The sequence below is a fragment of the Poecilia reticulata genome, chromosome 15 (genome assembly GCF_904066995.2).
Source record: "Poecilia reticulata chromosome 15, P_reticulata-male-v2, whole genome shotgun sequence".
NCBI classification, from domain to species: domain Eukaryota; kingdom Metazoa; phylum Chordata; class Actinopteri; order Cyprinodontiformes; family Poeciliidae; genus Poecilia; species Poecilia reticulata.
The window spans coordinates 16891884-16918148 of record NC_088844.1 but is presented as its reverse complement, the minus strand read 5'-3'; the positions used below and the strand labels follow the sequence as shown (position 1 = coordinate 16918148).

General features: G+C 38.1%; 1 protein-coding gene across 1 annotated transcript; it reads left to right on the top strand.

The window, feature by feature from the left end:
• Positions 1-553: 553 nt before the first annotated feature.
• loxl4 (lysyl oxidase-like 4) lies at positions 554-24583 on the top strand. Its single transcript, XM_008429629.2, has 15 exons — positions 554-812; positions 1868-2200; positions 4049-4350; positions 4427-4641; positions 9968-10006; positions 11179-11392; positions 11489-11666; positions 14618-14772; positions 14859-15026; positions 15339-15501; positions 15586-15829; positions 17003-17118; positions 17599-17735; positions 21774-21885; positions 21963-24583. The coding sequence occupies exons 2-15, from the start codon at positions 1885-1887 to the stop codon at positions 22031-22033; spliced, it is 2430 nt and encodes an 809-aa protein (XP_008427851.1). The 5' UTR covers positions 554-812; positions 1868-1884; the 3' UTR covers positions 22034-24583.
• The last annotated feature ends 1682 nt before the right edge of the window (positions 24584-26265 follow it).

The following is a 26265-nucleotide window of genomic DNA, read 5'->3' as shown; positions in this document are numbered from 1 at the left end:
TCGTTTTAGCCTATAAGAGGAGAGAGGTGTAAGTGGTTTAAATGTGAGAAAAAAAAGTGTTTTAAGAGACGGAAATGTTATTTTAGACAAGTCCTTAACCTCCTTTTATAAAAAAAAAGAAATCAATGAGTGTTGTTGCTGAAAAATAATCTCTGGAATGCAACATTTAAGCCGTCAAATCGAGGCAATTCATTTAATCAGTTACAGCATATTGTTACAGTCCAGTTTTACAATAAATTCTGAAAGCAGACTTTCGCATAAAGTGTCTTGCAAAAGCACTATTATATTTTGTACAAATGTTATTCTTATTCGATAGAATAAAGTACAGTATCACCGTGAAGGGAAAATAAATGATTTTAAATTTCTTTCTTACAAATAAGATCTGAAAAGCCTGTCTTTACTCTGTCGCACCTAAATAAAATTCTGTGCAACCACGCTATGTGTTTGTATATATAAGTAAAAACTTTCAGCAATTTAAGATGAACATTTAAAGGTATAAGAATGAAAAAAAAAATGAATTGATGACACCTGTGGCTGTTATTTTGCTGGCTGTTTGATCTGAGCATCATGCAAACAGTTTTATGGTAGCAACCTGCCTCACGTTTTAGAGTGTTAACCATAAAAATCTACATGACAGAAAGAAATCCAGAGACAGAGGAGGGAGGTAGTGAAAGAAGCAGGGAGGGATATATGGAGAAGGAGGGAAGACGGGAGGATTGACTGAGGGGAGCATTTACTAGCCACACTCATTCACACAGTCACTTTCCCCCTGCTAGTGACTTTCACCACTGCAACTTTTTGCTGCCTACCAGGTGAGTGAACATTCATACTAACCATATTGATCTAATAATAGTTCCGTTTTATCCTTTTTTTAAATTTTGATTATAGTTATGTGCATCTAAATACGGGCTCTTCAGTGTGTGGGTGTAACAGGTGCGTTAAGGGATGAATTGTGGACAAAAGATGCTAACTCACCTAAATTCTGTTTCTTAAGGGAGATATATATATATATATATTTTCCCTTTAAATCTGCCTGCGGCAACAGTTGCACAAAAAAATATATATATATCCCGCTTTTTCATTTTATAGCATTCTGTAACAGCATCTAATCTTTAAACTGGGTTATGCATATTGTTTCCTTTGGATGGATTTGCCCAATGTTCGGCTTGTTGGTGGTTTCTTCTTTTGTAATTTTATCCTAAAAATCACACCCACTCACATATTTTAGGGCATTTTTGGTCAGTGTGTTTTTCTGTGGCCTCTCTTGTTTAAAAGTAACTCTCTCTCTTTCTCACTCACTCTACCCCACTTGTGTTTGTGCTGAAACACTTGTTCAGCACCAGGTTAAAACCTGCCTGGCGTATTTCTGTCTGGTTAGTTTGCCTTGGGGGATGTTTACTTACCTTAATTACCTTACGAAAGTGAGCAGCTGTACCTTAAATTATATGCCTGTGTTTGACATGAGGGGGAACGTGCTTATTTGATATTCAAGGCTTCCACTACATCACTGTTGGACCAAAGGCTTAGCTGTAGTGAATAAAATCACTAACGTGGAAAAAGAAAACAAGGCAAAGCAAGTCTTATCTCGCTGGTTATCATCAGATAAGAATTATGTCTGAGAACACAATTCTTGAGGGGAAAAACATAATCACAGTTACGGTGATTGACTGACTGCTCTGTTCTCTTCCTTTGCCCTTTAAAGGGTCTCAGACACGATTATATGCCATCTGAAAGGCATGCAATTAACCTTGCAGCTATTATAAAAGCTGGTACCTAAACCTAACTGAAAGTGCGGACAGTTTAATTTATGTAAGAAAAGTAGCTAGAACTTGCTAAGTCAAGCTGTGTGTCAACCTTTTACCTCCAGGTTTCTTCCCTCCACCCATGATGACCCGCTCCCTCGGCTTAATCGTCCAGCTCCTTCTACTGCTGTCCCTTAGCTTCACCGCACGCGCTGAACCTCGGAGGACCACGACGTCTCAGCGCAGAACTCCTCGCGCACCGGTCGCCAAGGTGCGTCTCGCCGGCAACTTTGCGCGCGAGGCGAACGAAGGGCGCGTGGAGGTGCTGCACAACAACACCTGGGGTACCATCTGTGATGATGAGGTGGACATTAACCTGGCTAACGTGGTGTGCCGAGAACTGGGGTTTCGAGGAGCGGTAACGTGGGCGCATAGTGCCAAGTATGGAGAAGGGACAGGTGAGAGCATTTAAAGACAAATTTAGACCCATTTCACAATACTTTCAAACGTTACCAGGGCTGACCCAAGGAGAATTTGCTGTGGGGTCCCACCTTCTATTTGCCTTATTAACCACTGTAGCACTACAATGTTAATATGAGGTAGTTACATTTTCAGAAGTTTTATGAAAAAAGAAATGGTCAATCAGAAAGAGCATTAAATTACCTTTTAAATGGCATCAAGATAAGTGCATGTTAAAAAAAAAAGAAATTCGTGACATCATCATAAAGTTTACATCATCTCTTTATCATAATGTCTGTAATTTGGTTTCGTTCTTGGTCACTGACTTGAATAAATATTGATCACTTAATTGAAGTTATGAAGATTCTAAATATCTTACAGTAGAAAATTGTACAGTTTTGGAATAGTTAAACACTTGTCATCATTTTTTGAAGCTTTAATTGGAAAAAAAAGTTAAATAAAATATTGAATGACTTAGCAGTGGGTTATTGATTAAAATGTTTGAAAAGTGCAGTGTGCAACTCCTTTTAATGCCTTCATTATAGACCACAGTTTTTGCTTTGGATAGGAAAACCAAAAATATGCCCATTATTAGATCAGTCAAATATAACTTTATAGAACCCAATTCTTGACAAAATGTTGCTCACAAGAAATATCTAATTAGAAAAATAATTTAAATTTGAGTATGTTTACTTTATGTAATGAACAAGGATATGAGATGATTTTGGAGCGGATGAAGCAACCAGTTGCACAATTGCAAATCCAATGTTTAGAACTTACTGATATATCTACTGATACTGTTTTGCTAGGAATTTAAGTCAAAATTCCTAACAAACTCTTAATCACCAATTTCTATGCAACAAAAGCTTCCCTCAAAGCTTTTAATGGATGTCCATAATTTTGATGTGTAAATCTGTAGTGCATGTTTGAAATAGTTTGACTGTGAGTACATGTAGAGGTAACAGGTGATTTCTTTTGTCTTTACAGAGTTATATTTCAAATACAATGCTTGTTTAACATTGGAAATATCTACTTTTGGATATTTGGAATTAAACAATTGACACGCAGGACTGGGAAAGTTGACACAATTTGTTTCTAGGAAGAGTGGCATACGCATCTACCTGCATGATGTTCACTGAGATATCTGAAGTGCAGACAGAAAGAATGGGATTCTGGAAACCTGAATTGTTTATTTTCACTAGGAAGAACAGATTTTTTTTAATTTTATACATATATCTGCTTTGACGATCATGCCGGCAATGTGATAAAATAGCATGCCACAATTATATTAACTCCACAAGCATAAATGCTTTTTCCTGTAGGAGATAGCGAACAGTGGCGGAAGTCCACATTGGACCAGTTTAATCAGGCTTTTAAAATAACAAAATAACTAACATTATGAAGCAACTAAGAAAACAAAAAAAACTTTTTTAGTAATTGAAGTGCAACGCTTGCTAGGGTTGACTGATGGACCAGTACATAAAAATCATGGGTAGAAAAGAGTCATTTGCTTAAGAAAAATATCTCTATTTGCTTGCCAGTGTTCGGAACACTTGCTGTGGTTTATAGGCATTCTTTAGTGGTTCTTTTAAATCCAAATTAAAGAGAGGGTTGAGTGGATTCAGCGAGCTGAATCTACACCCCCTCTGCTGCCTTGTAAAATACTGTGTATCCGCTACTGAACACACTGCTAAGGTGGAACCCTAAATCAGCCAGCCCATAAACGTCAAGTGTTAGATGTTAAGGAACTGATTGAAGTTGTTGTGTAAGGATGCATTGCAAACCCATGCATGGAGCAATCACTTAAAGTCCTAATGAATTACGTTGTGAATTTCTTCTTTCATAAGGTCCTATTTGGATGGATAACGTACGGTGCGACGGCTCAGAGAAGTCCTTGAAGGACTGCAAACACAATGGTTGGGGGGTAAATGACTGCAAGCACTCTGAAGACTTAGGGGTTGTGTGCACCCTTGAGCGCAGACTGGATCAGTCTGCCAGCAGAGGTTACACTACACCTGTCAGGCCTTCTGGCAACACTGCTTCTCAGTGGGGGAGTATTGTTGCAACACAGAGGCATCCAGGATACGGGTATTACGGAAATGGACATCCGTATGAGATCCCAAGGTTCCAAAGGCACCACCATTACCAGGTACAGCATCTGGTCCATCCATCTTTTATTCTAAGAATGATTTCTGTTTATAGACAGAATATGCTTCTTTTGTCAGGGTCACAGCAGAGTACGGATCGAAGAAGTCCGTCTGCGTCCCATCCTGTCAGCTACAAAGAAGAAGAACCTTATCTCAGAGGGTGTAGTGGAAGTGAAGCATGCTGGGAGATGGAGGCAAGTCTGTGACCTAGGTTGGAGTCTCAACAGCAGCCGGGTGGTGTGCGGGATGCTTGGCTTTCCAGAGGCAACACAGCACAATGTCAAAACATACAAGTGAGTATGACAGCAGCTGTGTTCAGGAAAACTGTGCTTAGAAGAGCAACCTGCCGTGTAACTTAGCTTTTTTTTTTTTTATGAATTCAAACCCAACTTGCAGAATAAAAACATAGCAGCAGCCCCTCATTCAGAGCTGCTTTAAGTAAATGACTCGCTTTAGGCTTATCTTTCTCACCCAGCCTCTTCACCTCCCTTACACAGCCTTAGGATGATGATAAAGGGATCCCCGTCCGATCTCCATTGCCCTTTCTCTGCCCCTCTTTCTTGGCAAATCACCCCTGCACACCTCATTGCCTTTCTCTCACAGCTTTGCCTTCTCTCCTTCTGATGCTATCTTCCTCCTGCAGCTCACAGACGAAAAAAAACTCCCAACACTTTAACTTTTAGATTCCCTTGCTGAGGTGTAATATCAGTGCTGATTGTGGTGTAACTGTGCCATCAATATCATCCGTGACCAAGATAACTATTAGAAAGTGAAATAAGGGTTAGCATGTAAAGGACTTGTCTTATTGACAAGGTATTGTCAACAGCACAGCATGTATTTGCTATTACATCTGACCCCACCATACTTTCAGAGTCAACATTTATTAGCAAAGGTATATAAATACTAGTGGTGGAAGTAAAAATGCTTTCAGTCAGTGCTATTAAAGTGTTGACCTGATCCTCATGACTTTATTAGAGTTTTGTATTATTTTTTAAAATGTAAACTTAGAATAAATACTACAAAAATAAAAGCAATATCTTTGTAAATACATCATTTTAGAAACTGAATTTGTTGCTTTTATGTATAAAAAAAGAATCACACACACAAAACAAAGCCCACCATATTTATTAAATATGACATTTATTGCGCACAGCTGTGTGCTATAAATGATTTAAGCCAGTAACACCTTGATTTTTTTTATCATTAGCAATAGATTAGAAAGATAAGATCAATCAAATTATTAAAAATGTCTCAAGAAAACTTTAACATTATCAGCCAATTCAATGCAGCTTTATTTATTCAGCACTTCTGGCGCAAGCTGAAACGTTTCACACCACTGTGAGTAATTTAGAGGACAGTAGCAAAAATAATTTCTTCAAAAAATCAATTATAAGTACAGGTAGCCTCCTAATCAGGTAGTGGGTTTGATTTGCCTTAGAGGACTAACTGGGAGGAGAATGTTATTCATTTTAAATATTTTGTTTACTTTACAAACTACTCCAACTGGGGTAAACCTGCTCACTGAAGGTATTTCTGGATTGTCCCTGTATAAAATTGCCCAGTCTGGTATAAATTTACATTGTTAAATTATTGGAAACATCAAGGCACTATAACAACCTCCTCGTGTTAAAGAAGGAAGTCATGTAACATCAAAGGCTTTCCGAAAAAGGTGGAGTGTACCAGCACAGCCTGGCTCTGTTTGCACTCTGAACAGGATCATTTATTATTTGAGTATGCCTGCAATGTAGGTGTGAACTTTACTGTCTGTCTATTCAGTTTCCTCCTGCCATACAGACTCGACAGCAGCAGAGATACAGAGAGCGGAAGGTGGAACACAAGTAATTTTAAGACACGAATTAGATGAATAGATTTGCATCTCTGCAGCATTTAAGGAGACATTTGGTAACTTGCCAAGGGAAGGGAGGTGACAGATAAGAACAGGGTTGCTGTAGCTTGAAGGGCATAGCCAAACGTATTCCATGGAAGTGTTTTGGGTGTGTAAATTTCAGCATTCTGGCACAGAAGTGGTCATGACTTGCTACTTCTTGGTCAGCCTGGCCTCAGAATGACCCAGGGTTTTGCTGAGGTCTAAGGCTCTACACTGGTCTGAATCATGATTATGTGTTTGCTTCCAAATCTGTACCTGGTTGGCTTAGTCTCCACAGATGCTTATTTGCTCCCTCTTGATTTGTATTTTCAACTTTCAGACCGGTTCTCAGAGTACAAAGGCCCCATGTGTTTCAGCTGTTTGTTGTATACTCAAGATTATATTTTAAAAAAAGCAAGGATGGCTGGAAATAATAAATTCGGATGTAGTGGTTAATCAGAACAAGAAGAATTTGCGTAAAAATTTCTACAGCTTCCAAAAGAGGCTTGGGATTTTATTTAGCTATGACATTCCCTGCTAATTCTCCTCCTGACCCAGTCTTCCCGTCCATTCTTAGAAATTCTGGACCCTGCCATGTTTCTCAGCTCTGTGTGTCTTTTGGATGGAACTCTAAAGAGGCTGTAATTGCAAGTTGGTCAGGACCAAAGCTCTTCTGGGTTTTTGCTGAGGGTGAAAAACACCCCCAATTATAGCCGTGTGTGAGAGAGTAAAACAGCGCTGGCAACGAAAGTGGAAGCGAGTAACAAGCGCAAGAGGCAGCAGAGAGAAGGAACGAGAGCAAGAGTCTGACAAGTGAGCTTTTCGCTTGCTCGTGTGAAATACAGCCAATTACAACTGAGACCTGCTGCACTCTCCGCTGTGTCAGCGGCTGTCTGTCTTGCTCTGTCACCATAGTGATTTAGGGACTTAACCAGCATTTGTTTAATTACCTTTCAGCTTAAATTTTCTTATGATAAGGGTATAATTTTCAGGCTATTTGGTGACATTTTTGTGTCCAAATATGGTTTTCCTGTCTGGTGACTGTGATCCACCTCAATGACCTCTCTAATTTACTTTTCCGTCTTTTAATTATCGTATGCATTCCAGTGGCTACTCTTCTGGCTTGCAGCAGACTGTGCAAGATTGCTTTCCAAGCACAAATGAAGAAGAAGAGTAATCTGAATCATCTCGCTTTGATCAATTATTTCAGTACTCGGATGAGTTTAAAGCTGTTTACTGCTAGAATATTTAATTTATCTTTAATTTGCTCAAAGTAGGGGAGATAGATTTAATCTTTCAGATGCTGATTTCTTTTTCCTGTAAAACTTGGCACCTGCTCACACTAATCTAAGCTCTGCTGTGGTGTACTGTCAATGTAGTCAAGCTGAATGATGCTATTATCGAATTGCCTGAGCTTCCTTACCACAGCAGCACAACCAATATGATGGTCTCCATGCTATGCTGCACTGATGCAGGAATACATTCACAAAAAGCCCCCAAAATGTATTGGTTAAGTATACTGTGACCTACAGTGAATTGAAATATATTTTTTTAGCAAATGGATATTCTTGTTTTAGAAATAATCTATATTTTATTTATTTCAAAATGCAATATTGAAATTATCTGACAATTTTAATTTTGAGTTTTCTTAGCTGTAATATTAAATCATCAAAACAACAAAAATAATGTTTGAAATCTCAGATTTGCTGTGAAGTAAATGTAAGTTTTCAACCCAATTATTGACATGAATCAACTTTTCAGTGATGTTCAATTCCAGACACATCATTACTACTTAATTTGATGAGTGATGTATTCCTTAAGACAAAACCGGCAGCAAACATAAACAAGAAATGTTGTACGATATAATTAAATTGTAAAGCAGTGTGAGACTGATGTAACTTGAACTATGGTGAAATGCTTGTCTTTTAGCAAGATTGTATCAGCCCCTGTCATTAACTTCAATTGAATCATTTCACAAGTGCTGAAGAGACAATTTGCCTAAACAAAGCTCAGACAGTTGTAGCTGTCTGTTCCATTTGTGTACAACTTCAATGGAAAAGTCCTCTCACAGTTCCTACCCCTCGTTACAACCAGATGAACATTTGCATGAAATGAATGAAATTCAACATGCTTATTTCAGTCAAATGAAATACCAGAAGGTAGAAATTTACAGTTTGCTTTGTGAAGAGGAAAAATGGTTTGTTGATTTGTCTGTGGTGAGGTCACAAACAAGTCACAGACGTGTTTGCCTTAGTGTACATGCACGCTGCAAGCTTCCTATTAACCACTGCTGCAAAGCCACATGGCAGACACATTTAAAATATTTTACAAGAGTAATTTAAGATCCTGTAAAGAATAGGTCCAGAGCTCCAAACAGTTAACCAGTTACACTTTGTTGCAGGTTTATCTGGCATTTTGCTGCCTCCTAAAAGGGATACATACCTAATATTTTTTCAAATTGATTTAAATTAGACTGTTTCAGGAGTTTAATTTCACTTGAAAATGTTCAATCTTTTTTTCTGCATTCAGGTCTTTGAAACTGATTTCCTACTTCAAATGAACCAGAAAAAGATGCACCTGCAAATTTACATTTGACGTGTACAAAACTCAGATGACGGTGAAATGAAAGTATGCTAAATTTAAAACAATCTCGAAATGCTTTTTGATAAGTGATGTTTTTAGGCTAAGAGCAGAATGTTCTCATGTCTTGAGTTAAAACTGAAGAGTTAGGAAACAGGCTATATGTTTCTGGAAAGTGTACATTCAACTTATGACTTCATGCAACTGTCAAACATAACAGTATGTAATGGACAATGAGCCTCTTGATTCCAACATCCTTAGTTTATTTTCCAAGGTTTGTGCTTTGACTTTTACAGGAGCATGTAGCGTTTCATGTTAGGAATGCAAATATTGACCCACCTTTGCTTTCATTCAGATACACATAGATGTGTTTGTTTCTAAAAAAAAAAAAAGGGAGAGTAACTGAAAACAGCATGCCAGGGTGTGAACGTTTCTCTCAAGAGTTCTTTACTGAATGTCTGAATTCCATGTCGATTCATTTGTTTTCATATATGATGTGTTCCAAAGAAATACAGGTTTCATTGTGCTCCTGTTGCAGAAAATAAGATCTTTGAACAAATTGAAGTATTGAACTTCCCCATATAAAAGTGCTGGCTTGCATGTGCATGCGTGCGTCTGTTTATAGTTTAGCCAATGTTTTTGTTGCAGAACGAATATACGGCCTTTGCAGTGGTCTGTGGATGAACTGGCATGGGGCGAGCGGCATGTACTCTTTGTTGCTTTGCAGGGCTTTCCTCGTCACCACACTCTAAAAGTGAGCCAGTTTAGCCGGCCCATAAATCATTGTTCGGTTCCTGCATAGCGCCACAGCTTTTGTTTGTATATTGCGCTTGGTTGAAACAATGCTTTTTTCATTGTTTCATACTGTGTCACTGAAGCTGCATGCAACATTTTTTGGATTGCATGGGGGTTTTGAGGCTTACAGTACAGTTCAGAATAATTTCGTGTTTTTTTAATTTATTTTTTATTGTTTCTTACTTGTTATGTATGTAATTTTGGCCTTGTGTAAAGTATAAATCAAGGTTATGGTCTTAGAATGGGTCTTGATTTTTTAATTCTAAATAACTACACCCTCATAGCACAGTCTTGTGCACAACTAATTTTAATTCTACATTGTGGTGCAAAAGCACAGGAATGTGAAATATGTAATATTTGTTTTTGATTCTTTGCAGGAAAATATGGGATATCAAGGTTAAAGATCCATCAACAAGGTAATAAAAGCACAATTAGAAGACTGCTTAATCTTAAATACACAAAGGCCTAATGCAGCTCTACTTCAGCAGTTTAGTTGTAAAATATTAATGTAGTTTTTAGTGGGTTTTTTTGTTTTCAACTCTTAACAAATTCTGTAGATTTTTGCTAAGATTCCATCCATCCAGTTATTTTTAAATCTGGGATCAGGTTGCTCAATTTACTAGTCAATAAGGGAAAGGCCCATTCTTTGCCGGAGTATGTCAGGTCAGCCATCGTACACTGAAAATGCATTTTATTCATTTGAATCTGGGATTATTTATTCTGTTATGATTCATATATCAGTCACAGTGCAATGACTATAAAAATGCAATATTGTGTACTGTTTTGGTCACCAGTGGTTTCAACTCAGAATTCTCACACAGATGTGAGTTCTTCCAAATCTCTTGTTGAATCATGAACACTGACCCCGAGTGAGGCACTGTGGTCTGCAGCTCTTTAGATGTTGTTCTGGACATGTTTCTGACCTCCTGCAATACTTTGGCCTCTTCTGGAAAGGTTTACCACTATTTCATGTTTTCTCCATTTGCAGAGAATGGCTCTCACTGTGGTTTACCAGAGTCTCCAGCCCTTAAGAGATAGCTCGTTAGAAAGTCATTTAAAAATGACTTTTCAAATGTATGTATTCCAGGACTTTGTTGCTAGTCGGTTCTTGAATTGCTTTAGCTCAGGGACGATGTGTTGCTTTTTGAGATGTTGTGGTCTACTTCATACTGTCAGACAGTGTTGCGTCTAGAGCCTGGAGGTCTGGATCACCATGAGAAGTAATTCATGATTTAACAAGATTTCTTTTTCACATGGGGCCTGGATAGTTTGGATCATTTCCTTCTAGTAAATGAAATCATCATTTGGAAACTGCTGTTTGCTTTTACTCAGATTATGTTTGTCTAATATTAACATTTGCTTGAGAGTAAAGAAAAAGGTACAAACATAGAAATTTGTAAATTTCCAAATACTTATTTACAACATTGTACGTAAGGGTTGGAAAATAAATGTATGATACTGGGAATAAGCTGTTGTCATAATTATAATCAAACATCAATATTGTTGAGAAATCTAAATAATTCAGTGACATGTTGTGCAGAACTTTAAAAGATACATCACCAAAGTCTTTTCTTGTGTGTTTTTCCAGAGTAAGCGTCATGGCAAAAAAGAAGGGATTCTGGGTAGAGAAGGTGCACTGTCTGGGCACGGAGAACACCCTGTCGGAGTGCCACTCTCAGCTGTCGATTCCTCGAAGTCCTACCCCTTGTAAGAACGGGCAGTTTGCAGTGGCAAAATGTGTGCCAGGACCTCAATTTGCTCGCATGTCCTCAGGAAGACCCCAGGCTCCTCATCCAGTAGTGGTAAGAATAATAAAATTATGTTCCTATTAACATTATCTTATTGGGTCCATTTGTGGAAGAAAACAAATTCTAAAATATATGGTCTACCCTGCACAGCCTGTGCGTCTCAAGGCAGGTCCCCGGCTTGGTGAAGGCCGTGTGGAGGTTCTCCGAAATGGAAAATGGGGGACGATTGTTGATCACTTGTGGGACAGAACTGCAGCCAGTGTTGTTTGCAGAGAGCTCGGCTTTGGTGCTGCCAAGGATGCTTTGCACGGAGCCTTTATGGGCCAAGGTAGGAGAGAAAACTGTTTAAAATAAAAACAACGTTGGAAAATTTTGAAAATTCAATATTATAAATCAGCAGTTTGCTTGTTTGAATGCGTTTATTGTGTGTCGTGGCATTTTGGAGAAGACAGGGAGACTTGCTTATCTTTTGCTTATCTTTTGCTTATCGTAGACACCGCACCCGTCTGCCCTGACTGATTAGATAATGTGCAGGCATGTGTGTTTGCATTTTGCCAATGTGTATTACCTCATGAACTGCAAATGTGTTGATTGCCATATCTCCAGCTGTGATTATATGAGTCCTTTGCCAGTGGTTCCAGCTGCCCAAACACCATGTGCACGTGCGCACACACACTCGCCACAAAAAACCAAGGTGGTTTATTTTGGTATTTGGCAACTCAACCCAGAGACAAAATCTTGCAAGATCCAAGCCTGCTTTTCATTTGAAATGTCCAGCTCCTGTGTCACCCACAGCTACAGTCAGTATCCAGCTGTTCCAGCGGTGTCTCCACCCTTAAGACATGTGAGAGAGAACGGCTTCCCCCTGTCTCAGGCTTCCAGGGTGTAGTCCAAAAACATGCTAAAGGAGATGAAATGTGGGATTGTGTTCCACTGCTTTAGCTGTTCAGATGATCAAAGCAAGTGTAATTTTATATGTTATTTCTGTAGATGTCATTTACGTTGGCTTTCTTTTTGATGAACCAGCACAGCTAAAGTCCAAATCACCCAACATTTTTTCCAACTTCATCTTGTCATCTGGCTCAAGTCCCGTCGTTATATTTGTTTCTGCACGGTGGCGCAATTGCTTGCACTGTTGACTTGCAGCAAGAAGTTCCCGTTGTCTGAACAGTGAAACTGTTTCTGCAGTTTCACAGTACCGACCTTATTTACCCGCGACATATTAAACTAAGTCAAGCTGCCTTCCTTGATCCAGCTGACTGGCAATGTGGGGTAAAACAGGAAGCAGAAAACTTCAGCCCCTCTGTCATCCTTTCTGGCATCTCACTAAAGTAATTTTACAGCAATAATTAACATTAGGAAGAGCATCCTGGTAAGTCTTTCCAGCTTTGAAACTGTAACTTTTCAAACCTTGGCATAAAAAGTTGCAGTTGGTTCTGTTGATACTTCCCTGACTTGAAGTATCATAAGCTGTATGCTTTAATTTTTCTTTTAAGAAACAATACCTTAAACAAAACTTCACGTACACATCAGAAAAATTGCTTTACGTTCTATCAGTCCACACAGGCTCGTCCAGCATAGACAACTCCCCACATTTCCATCTGTCGAAATGCCAAAAACAAGCTGTGGAATGGTCCTTTACCACACCATCTTACAGGAAAAGAAATTATTTGGGGAACATGCTAAATAAAACTGACCTTGGTTAAAATTTTCTACTCAAATGTTCAGAATGTTAAAAAACACAGCTCAGTCTCAGGAATCATGGAATTTTAAAATGGAAAATTCGTATCAACCCTGTCTGATTAAATACTGTAAAATATGCACCCAGCTGTGTGAATCATGGTGCTCTTTTTATTCCACTGGAGTAGAAAATATCAGCTTTTAACTTATCACGTACAGACTTATGATTTGAATACGTGGTTACAGCCCTTGTGTGCTTTACATATATATGAGTTGGATATAATTATTCAACAAATTAAATGATGTTAATTAGTCAGACCCAGGGTTGATAATTACTGGGGACAGAATATCTAGACAAAACTCCACACCCTTTCAATTTCAAAATGGAAACATTTTCTTGTTAACCACTAACCTAAGTGGTTTACTTTTCTCATCAAGAACCTGATTGTTGTTAACATTTTCCATCTGCTAACTTAAAATACATAATAATTTGTGTAAATAATGGAGCGAAACCTGTTTTTGGTAAATACTCAATTAAGGATCATCATCATCCCTGAGTTAAATTACAGGGACAAATGTTTTTGTTTCCTTTTTGACCAACAGTTTTATTTTGACTATGTCATTTTGAGGCACACAGATATAGGGTCCCATGTAAAGAGATGGGACCAAAACACCCTTGAACCTATGTGTTTGTTTGGATTGCAAACTCGTGAGTGGCTTGTTTCTGGGGATTTATTTTGGGGTAAGGTTTAAACAGACCATGTCACAGTTCATTTTGAGAATCTCTTTCATGAGCTTTTGCCTCGATAAGTTAAACACTGGGCGATTATATCAGGTTTGTGGCAGATAGATGGGGAAGTGGGGAAGACCTGTACTTTTTATACATGTGGTGTTAACCAATGCTTGATGACTACTGTGCAAGCTAGCCTACAATTTGTTAAAATCAGCACAGGGGCAGATCAACTTAAGCTTCAGTCTAGTCCCAAATGTCTTTCTTTGCCACCCATTTTCTTGTAATGCTTCTGTTTCCAATTGTTTGTGTGATTTCAGCTGTTTGCTTCCATGCAGGTTTTGCTGTTTGCACAATTATACAAAATAGTGGAGCCACTGTTCATTCAGTGTTTTCACATCCTGTAGCTTATTATACCACGGACATTTTGCTCTTGAAGGACTTTTTCCTGTCGTCTTCTATATTGTCATGAGATTTTCTGGATGTTAGCACATACTAGTCAGCTTTTTTGTTTTGCTGACACACATTTGGTCTTGTTTGCTCACTCAGGGTGGCAGACTACACACAATGTGATTGTTGTTGTTGTGCTCAGAGACAAAAGAATGGCAGTAATGAGCTGTGACTGATGCCTAAAGTTGATGTTTTTGCTGGCATGTTTGCCTCACAGGACTGTTTTGTTATGCAAGATAGAAGCTTTAGCACAGTAAAGGATTTGCTTGCATGTGCTTTTATGCTCTTAGGGCACTGTGCTCACATTGGGTGGCACAAAACACAAGAAATACTACCCTTGACTCGTTTGAATGGTTTTTCTTCTCAGCATTCCTCAAATTTTCTACTCAAATTTTCTACATCTCTTTCTATCTCTTCAGGTACGGGACCTATTCACATGAACAATGTGCAGTGTATGGGGTCAGAACGCTCCATCCTGGATTGCTACTTCCAAGAAGTCCAACCATGGACATTCAAACACACTCAGGATGCTTCTGTACGCTGTAACATTCCAAAGACTGGCATAGAGAAAACGGTACAAAAATTAGGTTACTTAACTCTTTGTGGCACTCTATAATTATGGGAGGTCGATTTTGATCTTCTAACCTCATGGTTATCCAGGTTCGTCTTGCTGGTGGAAGAGCCTCTTCGGAAGGACGTGTCGAAGTTTTGATGGACTTTGGAGGACGGAAGCGCTGGGGTTCTGTCTGCAGCGAAAACTGGGGGATAAATGAAGCTATGGTGGTGTGCAGACAGCTCGGTTTGGGTTTTGCTGCAAGTGCTCATCAGGTAACGTCCTCAACCAACATCCCATTATAACTTATATGAAGTCCACAGCTTTTCTCAAAGTTTTTAAGGATTCTGTTCTGAAACTTACAAAGCAGTGCTCCCTCTTACAACAATTAGTTTTACTTTAAATGTGACAATCAAATTTTTTTGGAGTTGTCAGAATTGCCTCAACACTGGAAGTTATTGACAAGAGAATGGCACAAATTTTTACAGATAGATCTATGATCGCTGTGTCTATCCTAAATTCCCTAAATAATAAACTGTAGTGATGCTTCTCTAATTGTTTACCTCCACACTGTCTTCCTTCGACAGGAGACATGGTACTGGCCTGGTACTGCGAATGCAAGTGAAGTGATTCTTAGTGGTACTCACTGTGTGGGAACAGAGCTCTCTATCCAACAATGTCGTCGCAACAACCACATCCACTGCCCTCGCGGAGGAGGAGCCAAGGCTGCTGGGGTCAGATGCTCAGAGAGTAAGCTGAACCTCTGATTAGAAGCTTCAGGTCTTCTCTTCTGATGTAACGCCTTGAACATATCTCACATTCAACTTCTTTCAGCTGCTCCAGACCTTGTTTTGGACGCCCAGCTGGTTCAGGAAACAACCTACCTGGAAGACCGACCACTTCATTTGCTGACTTGTGCTCATGAAGAGAACTGTCTGTCATCCTCTGCTGCCAGAATGAACTGGCCATATGGCCACAGACGCCTGCTGCGCTTCTCTTCCCGTATTATGAACCTAGGTCGATCCGATTTCAGACCCAAGGCATCGAAAGAAAGCTGGACATGGCACCAGTGTCACAGGTAGGAAGCAAATGGAGGTGATAGATATTTTATTGGTGTGGACTCTTAAAGGTGTAAAATCTGCTGCTCTTGTATTTCTAAGATGTCAAATCAGCACCTGTTCTCTAATGCTCAATACCATCTGTGGTATTAACTCGTTATGTGGGCTAGTTTAATCAACTATGTCTAAAAACACAGCATCTGATTTTAAGAAATATTAACAGATATCCCACAGGACCAATGCATCGTGTGTAGTTTCCAGTTACAAACAGGTTGACAATCAAGAGCTTAAAATTCTACTAGAGTTCATCCTCATCATGTTTGTTATGTTCCCTACAAGGCTTGTGATAAACTATTAGTGGGACTTCTTACAACGTCCACTCAACAACTTCTGTCCTGCTGCATTTTTTCCATTAAGAGCATGAATAAAATCTCTCCCATGCTCTTACTATTCAGTATATGATGGGGATAACTGTGCTAAATGAAATGTCCAAAGCTAATCTGATTTATAATACCGTGTGAATTCTTAATAAAATAAATCAGTTTTTGGTTGTAACATACTGTACTTTCCCTTTCCCACCCAGCAACTCTAGTAGTTCCTACCGTATTGACACTGAGACATTTTAGAATGTCTTCCAATCATCCATTTTATAAAAACTCAAATGTTGACATCCCCATAGTTTTGGTAAAGAGTTTATTAGAAGAATGAAACCAACTTTCTCTTTTGTAATGACAGCTTCCTTCAAGAGGAAAGTTTGCTAAAATAGCTACAGGAACCTGAAAACATATTGGATTGATTGCCAGTTTGAACGCTGGAAACAGTGGTGTCGCCTCTCCTGATTTGTTAGTTTGTCTGTGGCAGTGATGGCTAGAGAAGAAAAGTCCCCCAAAGATGCAAGTCATACAAGGGACAAGTTGCTATTGGCAAAAATCAAGTCTGTGTCAGTTTATTATAGCATAATGTACTTATGCATGCAAGTTTCAAAGCACTCTATTCACTTAGAAAGAGTAAATAGCCGGTCCAAGCTGGCCCTAAAACAAGCCTCTGTGAGAGGTGTTCTGGTGACACCCTGCTCATGTTCAGGCAGTGAGGTCATAGGGACAGCAGCCATAGAAAGCCAGTGTTCGGTCATGTAGATACACACACTCGGCAAATTCAGACTCTCACCTGGACTTTCCCCTCTGACATCACAGGCACTACCACAGCATCGAGGTGTTCACCCATTACGACCTGCTGACGCTCAACGGCACAAGGATTGCAGAGGGACACAAGGCGAGTTTCTGTCTGGAGGACACATACTGCCCCGATGGTAATGTTCATTAAGTCATGCTGTTTCCCACGTTTCAACTACCAGCACATTGTAGTGGTCAGTCCAGTTACTTGAGAAATCTCACTTGTCACCTCCAGTTGTTTTTAGATTTTTCTGCCTTAAGTTTTTGTCTGTTTGTTTTTGTGTGTGTGTGTTTATCTTTTGTTGTGCTGTGTTTTTCTTCAATTAATTAAGAATTCTGGTTAGTGGTTTGTTGATGCATAATAGAGGTGAATTTACTGTATGAACTTGTATTCTACAAATGAATTGTAGATGAAATGAATGAATGAATCCTGAGCTTAGCAGATCTAAATGTTGCATTTTGTGTTGGTTTACTCCTCATTTCCTTACTATGTCATGAACAAATATCTAATTAAAAACAGCAATGAAGTCAAAGACTCCTAACAATAAAACAAGATTAAATCAAATAATCTCTGATGTTGTCATTGTTAAATTAGTTGATATTTGTGTGTGCCACAGGAATCCAGAAGAGGTTCTCCTGCTACAACATGGGTGATCAAGGCATTTCTGTGGGCTGCTGGGACACCTACCGCCATGACATTGACTGTCAGTGGGTTGACGTGACAGATGTACGACCAGGGGATTACATTTTCCAGGTTAGAGTTTGTTTTAACTTTCACATTTTATTTATTTGCTTTGGTGTTGGACAAATATCACAAGCCCGACCACTCATTATTGTGCCAGTTTACTTCCCTCAAAGAAATTTGACTAAAGTAAACTTTGCTACCAAATCTGAGTCTTAATAATCTTCTTATATATTAATTAGCAAAAACTATATTTATATAGTTTTTTGTGAAGCCAGTTCTGATTTCTCTTTAATAATCACGATTAACAGCATTCAAAACATTTGCTTTACAAAATCCCCATTGTGAACTGTAATTTGCTATTATATCAGAGGAAGAGGCCACTTCATACTGTCTTTAACCCCTTAACCCTCGCCCTCGGAAAATATAATGGAAAAACGGAACACGGCGTTCAGTTGCTTGTTAAGGGGTTTTTAAGAAGAGTCTCTGTAAAACAGGGTTTTTCCACTGTTCTAAAACAAAGACATTTTTTCATTTTATTCTGTAGAGTAGTTAGCATGACTAACCGCCAACTACATCAGCGTCTCTAGATATTTGTAAGAAGTTTTCAAAAGACTCCTTAGGTTTCCAAATCCAACATGTTCCATAGCAGAAATAAGTTGAAAGTTAAAAAGGGTACAATAGAAAAACTTTCCTCAGCCTTTCCATTTTATTTTGCTAATCAGCCAATGTCTCAGTGCATTTTCATTGGCGACCAGAAATATTGTCAAGTGATTGAGTTTTACAGGCTTCTAAAAATTTAACTATGGCCTCCTAGGATGTCTTTTTTTAATCTAAAGAAAACTACTAACTATCTTCATTGCCATTTATACCCTTTTTATAACCCCTATTATGCCTTTGCAACTAGCAGACCTAAACAGATCAAACACTCTGACCCCCATTATCATCAATTTTCATGTCAGAACCTTGATCCTGCGGTGGGATGTGGTATTCCTCAGATCTTAGCATGCTGCCAATTACCTCCAAGCCGTGGGAGACACATTACAGTGACACTTACTGTTTGAACCCACTGTTAATTATTGCTGTCACCAGTCTGTTAACAAGCTCAATTGATGATTATTGCTCTTACACACTTCACTGATGCATAGCTACTCTATTTTTAGACTGGTTTGTATAATTTGCCCCATGCCAAGGTGTCACACATGTACAGTAAACTCTTGTTCCAACCAGACGTGCCCTAAACAGGTTGAGTGGGGTTTAATGGTAAAGTTTTGTATTGGCTTGGTGTGTATGTAAGACATAATGACAGAAAAAAAACAGCTGAGGAACCAATGAGGAATTTCACTAAAACCCGTTCACACAGAGCCGCTCTTTGTTGCGATTCAGTCACTAGTTGATACGTCTTCAGTGATCAGAATTTTTTTATTTATCCAATGTTTGAAACCAGGTCTCAGAGTGAAACTTTCCAGTCCAGTAACATCCTCCCACAGATGTGTCAAGTAGTCTGCATGTGTACAGAATGCACTGCTGTAGGTTGTATTCTATGAACAAGGTGGACAGCAATGCACTTTATGTGCTCCTTAACCCGTTCAGTTTAACACAACTTCTATTAACTAATATATTTGTGTGACATAACCACTTGGTTCTTGGAGACATAGACAGGTTTCTGTTTTTTGAAATGAGGTCAGTGAGGCGGAAGCTAAAGGTCAAGAACGCATGCAAGTTCGATGACATGCTAAAATATTAGCGCCATGTAATGGCCTAGAATGACAACTACAGTGGATTCAATATGTTTTGGCGGTGCCGACTAAACATGGAACTTTACCCAGTCAGCAACCAAAAATACCGTCAGTTTTCAGGCGGCGGTTTTGTGTAAAAGAGAACCAAACAACGGAAAACAAAAGAGAACATAAAGTAAGCCTAGTGCTATTCACCAAAGCTAAAACTGAAGGAATAAACACCTTTAACAGCAGCACTCTTTGTCTTCACTGTGGTATATTTTTATGTGGTAACGAAAAGGGAATGTTTGATTTTCCTTATTCAAGGCTTTACAACAAAGACCTAGCAGACCTGTTCTTGAACCTGCCAAACACCAATTTACCCAAATTAACTATTGGCTTCTTTTAATCAAACAGCTCCTACTTCTCCTTCTCCATTAGCGACGGCTAATTTGTCCCCCAGAATTCCTCCTGCTCTATTTTTAATTTTATTGCCTCCACTTTAACTAAGATCCCTTCTGCCCTGTACGTTTAGGTCCAATGCTGTAATTTACTCAAAAAAGAAAAAGAAAAAACAAAAATCGAAGATACTTTGTTTTGGTGCATTCACTGTCTTTTGAAGTTTTCTCCTATTTTGGTGTATATTGGCTTCTTTCTCCAAGAAGCTGTTTGTAACCTGTACTTAAAGTGGGTGTAGTAGTTTACAGAGCAGCTATTAGAGTAAATGGCTTCACAGTATTATCACTAGGCCAGATTAAGAGAAAGGTTGTATCAGCAGTAACAGAGCTGCTCTGCAAATGACACGCCATTAGTACATGGACGGTAGTACCCAGAAAAAGACTGATTTCAGACATATAAACACACGCATTACTTCTCCGTTGCAACAGACTTGCCTTTTAGGCTAAATCCGTTTTTATTTTTGCAGCATGATGGTGGTACGAGGCGGAGCACATGTTCCTCCTGTGCAAGAGCTTAATCCTGCACTATGTTATAATTTGATTTCCATACGACCCCTGTAAACGTTGCAGAGCCTCTTCAGTGGCCGGTTTAGTCTGGCCAGATCTAAAGAAATTGGCACATGCTATAAACATTTTTACAATTACTTTTTCTTGAAATCTCAACCAGTGTGCTTCATACTTTCCACGAAACATGCTAAAAGCAAGTGTTTTAATGGTCACACACTCATATATGGAAATCCAAATGAAAATCCTTAAGCGCAGCAGGTCCATGTGGAAGTTCAGCACATTTATTTATCTTTTCAAATTAGAATCTTGTGTGGAAAAGTCATCCAGTTGTCTCTTTATAGCTGAGAAGCAGATTGGCTATAAAAAACAATACCAGTGCTCCTTAATAATAGCCCCTCTTACAATTTTACGTGCAGCTACTGTTTTCTTACAATGACTTTCCCAGTAACAGGAAAACAAGGAATCAGGTCTTGTCTTGCAGGTTGAAGTCAATCCTTAGACATGACTAAGTTAAACACGTGAAGGTTTTTGGGTCTGAGCCATTCTGTGGTTGCTCTAGATCTTTTGATCAAACGTTTTGAGGCCTTTAACTATGTTCCACTTAACTATGTTTTTTCTTAACTTGTTTTATCAGAATCAGTTTATTGGCCAACGTTGCGTGCACAAGCACATTAAATACAAAAATACCATAAACTTTAGGGGAAATAAAGACCAGTTGTGATAGTGCAAATAAGCTCATTTTGTTTCAGAGTGGCTAAATTGACTAATCTGGTAAAAAGAGTAGGCGTAATACGATATCTCTTCTGCCTACACTTTTTAGTCTCTAATTGGCATAACTGTTAACATTTGTTCCTCCAATGCTTTTACTGACAAATAAAAGCATTAAATAATAAATCAAATCAATTAATAGTTTGGCATATTGGACAAAACGTTATCTTCTGATTTCTTCTGACCAGGCATCAGGTCCATGTGAAAGTTTGACACATTGTATTTATCTTTGCAAGCTGGAATGCTGCATGGAAAAGTCATCCAGTTTGTCTTTTTATAGTCGAGAAACAGATTGACTGTAAAAACAATCCCAGCCATGAGAGGTGTTTATTAACAGCCAATCTTACAATTTTTATGTGCTACTATTTTCTTGTACTGACTTTCCCATTGAAGGGAAGGCCCAACAATGAATCACGTCATTCTTTGCCTCTGGAAGTTAACCCCTTATTTGACATAAGTGAGTGCAACACAGGAATATGTTTTGATTGTAACCATTCCACTTAACTCTTCTACAACCTGTAAACCTCCAGGATGGCCACAATATTCATCTCTGCTCACCTTCCCACAAACTTTGACCAATTTTCCTGTTTTGTACAACTATTGTTTAATGACTTTCTCAATGAAGGTTGACCAATCATAAATATTCTCAATCTTTGCAGGTGGAAGTCAACCCGTCTTTGGACATGGCTGAGTCTGACTTTATGAACAACGTCATGAGGTGTCGGTGCAAATATGATGGTCACAGAGCGTACATGTACAGCTGTCACACAGGTAAGAGCTGATGAAATTTTCTATTCTTAATATTTGATCAGATTTTGATTTTTAACATTTGCGTTATTTTTCTACAGGTGATGCTTACAGTGCAGAGACTGAAGACCTTTTTGAGCACCAAAGGCAAATAACCAACAATTTTGTGTAGCTCATTCCAATGTAAAGACCTTCCAATGAAGCACAGAGACAATTCAAAGTGGGCTAAGGTCGAAAGGCTCCAGGATCACAGGCCCCCCAGTAACATAACGACATGGGCCCTGCTAATGTCCTTGAAGATCTGGGTAAAATATTTAAGAACTCATCAAGTGACAGCAGCATTCATTGCAGCATCTTCCATTGACTAAAACATCCATCGACGGCAAGAGAGGAACAGGTGTCACCTTGTTCAAACTGTTTCCGAGCTCTACTAATGAAAAATCGACTTAGATTTAGATTTTAACTCTTCTGGATCTTAGCAAATTATAGAAATCTTACATTCAAAACTAACTAGAAACAGGTAAACGGGAATCGTTCTCAAGCAGGAAGATATGAAAACCTGAGAAAAAAATATGAGATGAGATTTTGTGATTTTTGTCACAAAATGTTGCGTAACGGGTTTATAAGACATTTTTCTAAAAGTGCCACATATTTAGGCTGTTAGCATTAGCATGCAAAATTTCCCATTTAAGTTTATATCTGACTCATTTTGAATTTTGGTGCTTTCTTTTTCTTAACCAGTGATACTGTATTATTTTGTCACATCAACCTCAATGAGTTTCATATGAAAGATTTTGTACAGTATATTTTGGATAATTTTCATTAATAGACATATTTTATTTTATTAACTTTTTAATTCTAACTAAATAATCTTAGATTTTTTTTATATGTTGTGTTTCACCTTTAGAGTAGATAACAGGAGGCTCGTTTTTTTCATATAAGAAAGCACTTTATTTTTAAAACAAGTATTCAAATTTAGTCCCCATTTTTGATTTGCCCAAAATTTTTAAATGTTTTATTTTTATTTTTTTTATCTACTTTCTTATTTCACATCCTGGAAAGTCAAATGGAAGGTTTTTGTTAGTCTTCTTGTTCATTGTGCTACTTACGCTGTATTTTATTACTTTATTTATTGGGATTTACACAGCATGACCAGTATAGATTCTTAGCTATAGCATTTAACCTAACATATCTTCTTTTTTTTTTTCCGACAAACACATCCAGGGTTAAAGCTTCTGCAGTAGTTACATTACATTGCAAGGTTTCCATCCTGTAGATAAATGAGTGTAGATTTATTTTATTTTAGTCATTAAAACAATTGTAGCTGTACAGTTTTCCTCTTCCAGCCTCTCTGAGGGGAGGGAAACTGGTCTGACAAAACCACAGTACTGTGGTAGACAGGCAGGCTGGGTTTTGAGAGCATATAAAAAGCCTTTTAATTACCTCTGTTTGGTTAGACTTAAGGTTACGGTTACGATTGAGGGCTTGAGCATGTGCTTTATAAAGAAACACCATAGAATTGTTACTTATGCAATCATGAAAAAGACAAGATTTTTGGATTTCCATCTTTGCATAAACTACAATAGAGATACTGATTATCTAAGAGATTTAGTGAGGGAAAAAGGGAGCGAAGGAAAGAACGAGAAAGGGGTGATATTTGGCAAATGATCTATTTAGATGTATAGTTTTTACTTTAAAAAAAAACAAAAAAAAAAACTGCCTCCTTGTTGGCCGCCTCATGGAGACCACAGGCTGGCATTTTCTGCTCCTCAACAGAAACAACATGTTTGGGAGGAAAAATAAACTATTCATGCTTCAAAGCAGTAAACACTGGCCTTGTTTTAAACTTAAACAGGGCTTCTGAAATGTACTGTAGTCTGTCCTTTTTTTCTGAGTTGGTAGTAGCTCAGCAGACATTTAGAAAGCTCCACGGGCTTTTCCCCCAGCTTTTATTTGTTTGACTTCTTGTCTTAGTGTTTGAATCTATTCAGATAGTGAACAGTTGTTGATGCATGAAATTCATAAAGTCAGATGTAGACCTAATAAATTTTCTGACAAGATAATTCCTTGTCAATGTAATAACTACAATAGTTTTTGTTTTGTTTTGTTTTGAATATTGTTGCTTGAAACTCCAGAAATGTTGAATTTAATATTTGCTGTTATGTGCTTTTAGATTTTGACATACTACCATTGTCTGTTGTTTGTGTTATTTAAAAGTATGTCATTCTACAGCATGAGTTGGTTCATATTCCTCATTTTACTGTATTGCTACCTATGCTCCATGCATAGCACTGGGATATTGTTTTCTATGGCCAGTTTTGCTTATGTCTTTAAAGCTGAGAGTGAAAACTAAAAGAAGCGCTGATAGACAGTTACATTCATAGAAAGCTGCACTCTCAGGGACTTTGACCTCATTTAAATACTTAAAACAATATATTTCATATGATGTGACTCGTTTGATTTATTTTATTTTTTTCTGCTGTGATGACAACAAATAAACCGGAGCGGTTTTGAAATGTTGGTGCTCTTACAAAAACTAATTGGTACCCACATGTTTACTCTGGAGGTAAGAATTCAAGGTATGACAGCGAAAATCTTTGCTACGTTTCTGTCCTGAAGGAAGTTCAGATAACTGTGGATGTGCATTGTCTGAGTCAGAGTCAAATCACAACCCATTCATCCATCATTACTGTGAATCAATAAAACTTCATCTCACATTAAACTGCTTCCTGGCTCGTTCTTGTTAATGCATGACACAGTACAAGAATTAATCACAAAGTACCCCGTTAAATTGAACAAGGATGTCTGGAATTATTACCACAACCTGAACTTTTTACATGTTGTCCTTCTGCACACGCAGACTTTAATGTAATTTATTGACATTTTATGTCAATAACTTCTTATTTGCAAATAGGTCAGTCCCAGTCAGGTTGGATGGAGAGTGTTGGTGAACATCAGTTTCAAAGTCTTGCTATAGATTATCTGTTGGTTTTTGGTCAACACTTTGACTAGGCCATTTTAACTTTGATATGTTTTTGATCTAAGCCACTCCATATAACTCTGTATGTTGAGTGTTGCCATACAGGAAGATAAACTTCTGCCCAGGCTCAAGTGTTTTGCAATCTCCTGTTTTATTTTTTTCTTTCCAAATTGCCCTTTTCTCATCTCCACCCATTTTTCTATCAACTCTGACCAGTTTCCATTTACTTTTCTTTTTCTCACCATGCTGCTACTACTAGTATTAGTCCTGTTGTCTGCCCACCTGAGCTGCAGCTCTCTGCAGCTTCTCTGGGGTTATTGTGGGCCTTTTGGGCTTCCTTCTCTGAATAAGTTTAGGTGGGCAGTCATGTCTTTAATGCTTTCCCGTCACAGATGATAAACAGAGCTTCGCCCAACCAGATGTAAAAGTCTAGGTTATTGATTTATAACCCGACCCTGCTTTAAGATGTACCACAGCGTTTTCCTCGACCTGTCTGTTGTGTTTTTTGATTTTGAGGATGTTTTTCATTCACTTTTGTTGTTTTACAAGAGTCTGTGACCTTAACAGACTGCTGGATCGATACTAAAATGATCACAAGCAAGCTCTATTTACTGACTTCTGAAGGCAAATGGTTGTTATAGACTTTATTTACAATTATCAGTGGGAAGTGAGCTGAATACTAAAAAATGTCACACTTAGATTATTTTTGATAAAATAAATTAAAACATATCTTTTAGTCTTCTTATTCACAGTTATGTACCTCTTTTCAGTTGACCTATTAAATAAAAACTGAAGGAAAAAGAAGTTTGTGTTTGGAAGGAAGAAAAATCCTCATAAAGTTAAATAAATAAATTAAATTAAACTCATCGCTACATCTACAATATCAGATAAAATGTAGACACAAGCAAAAAACATGACCTTCAAGTGGTTGACGTGGAAAGTTTGGATTAATAAACCTGGAATAAAAATAACAAAATAACATATCAAATGTAAGTATTTTAGGGGGACTGACAATATTTACATCATTTAATGTTGCACCTAATTAGTTTGCTAAATGTTCCTGACAGTCATCTTGATCCATGTGTCTATTTTTAATGAAAACATCCAACCTTTTCCAAAGTGGGTAATCAAAACACTTTTCATCCACTTTAGTTTTGATATTTGAGAGTCTTTAAAGCCAGCTTACAAAACGCACATTTCAACGGTTTGAATAGGATGTGAGTAAATCAAACACAGTTTTTCCTATGAACGAAGAAATTGCTCAGCTATTTCAGTAACAAAAATATCCAAGACTTAATGGCGGCAAATTGCTCTTATGAGATCCAGTAGATGAGGGTGGAGTTATCAGCTGTGTCTGGAAAGAAAAAAAAACAACACCCAACAAAAGCTTTACTTGATCACAGCTGACAAATCTGCCCAGAAAG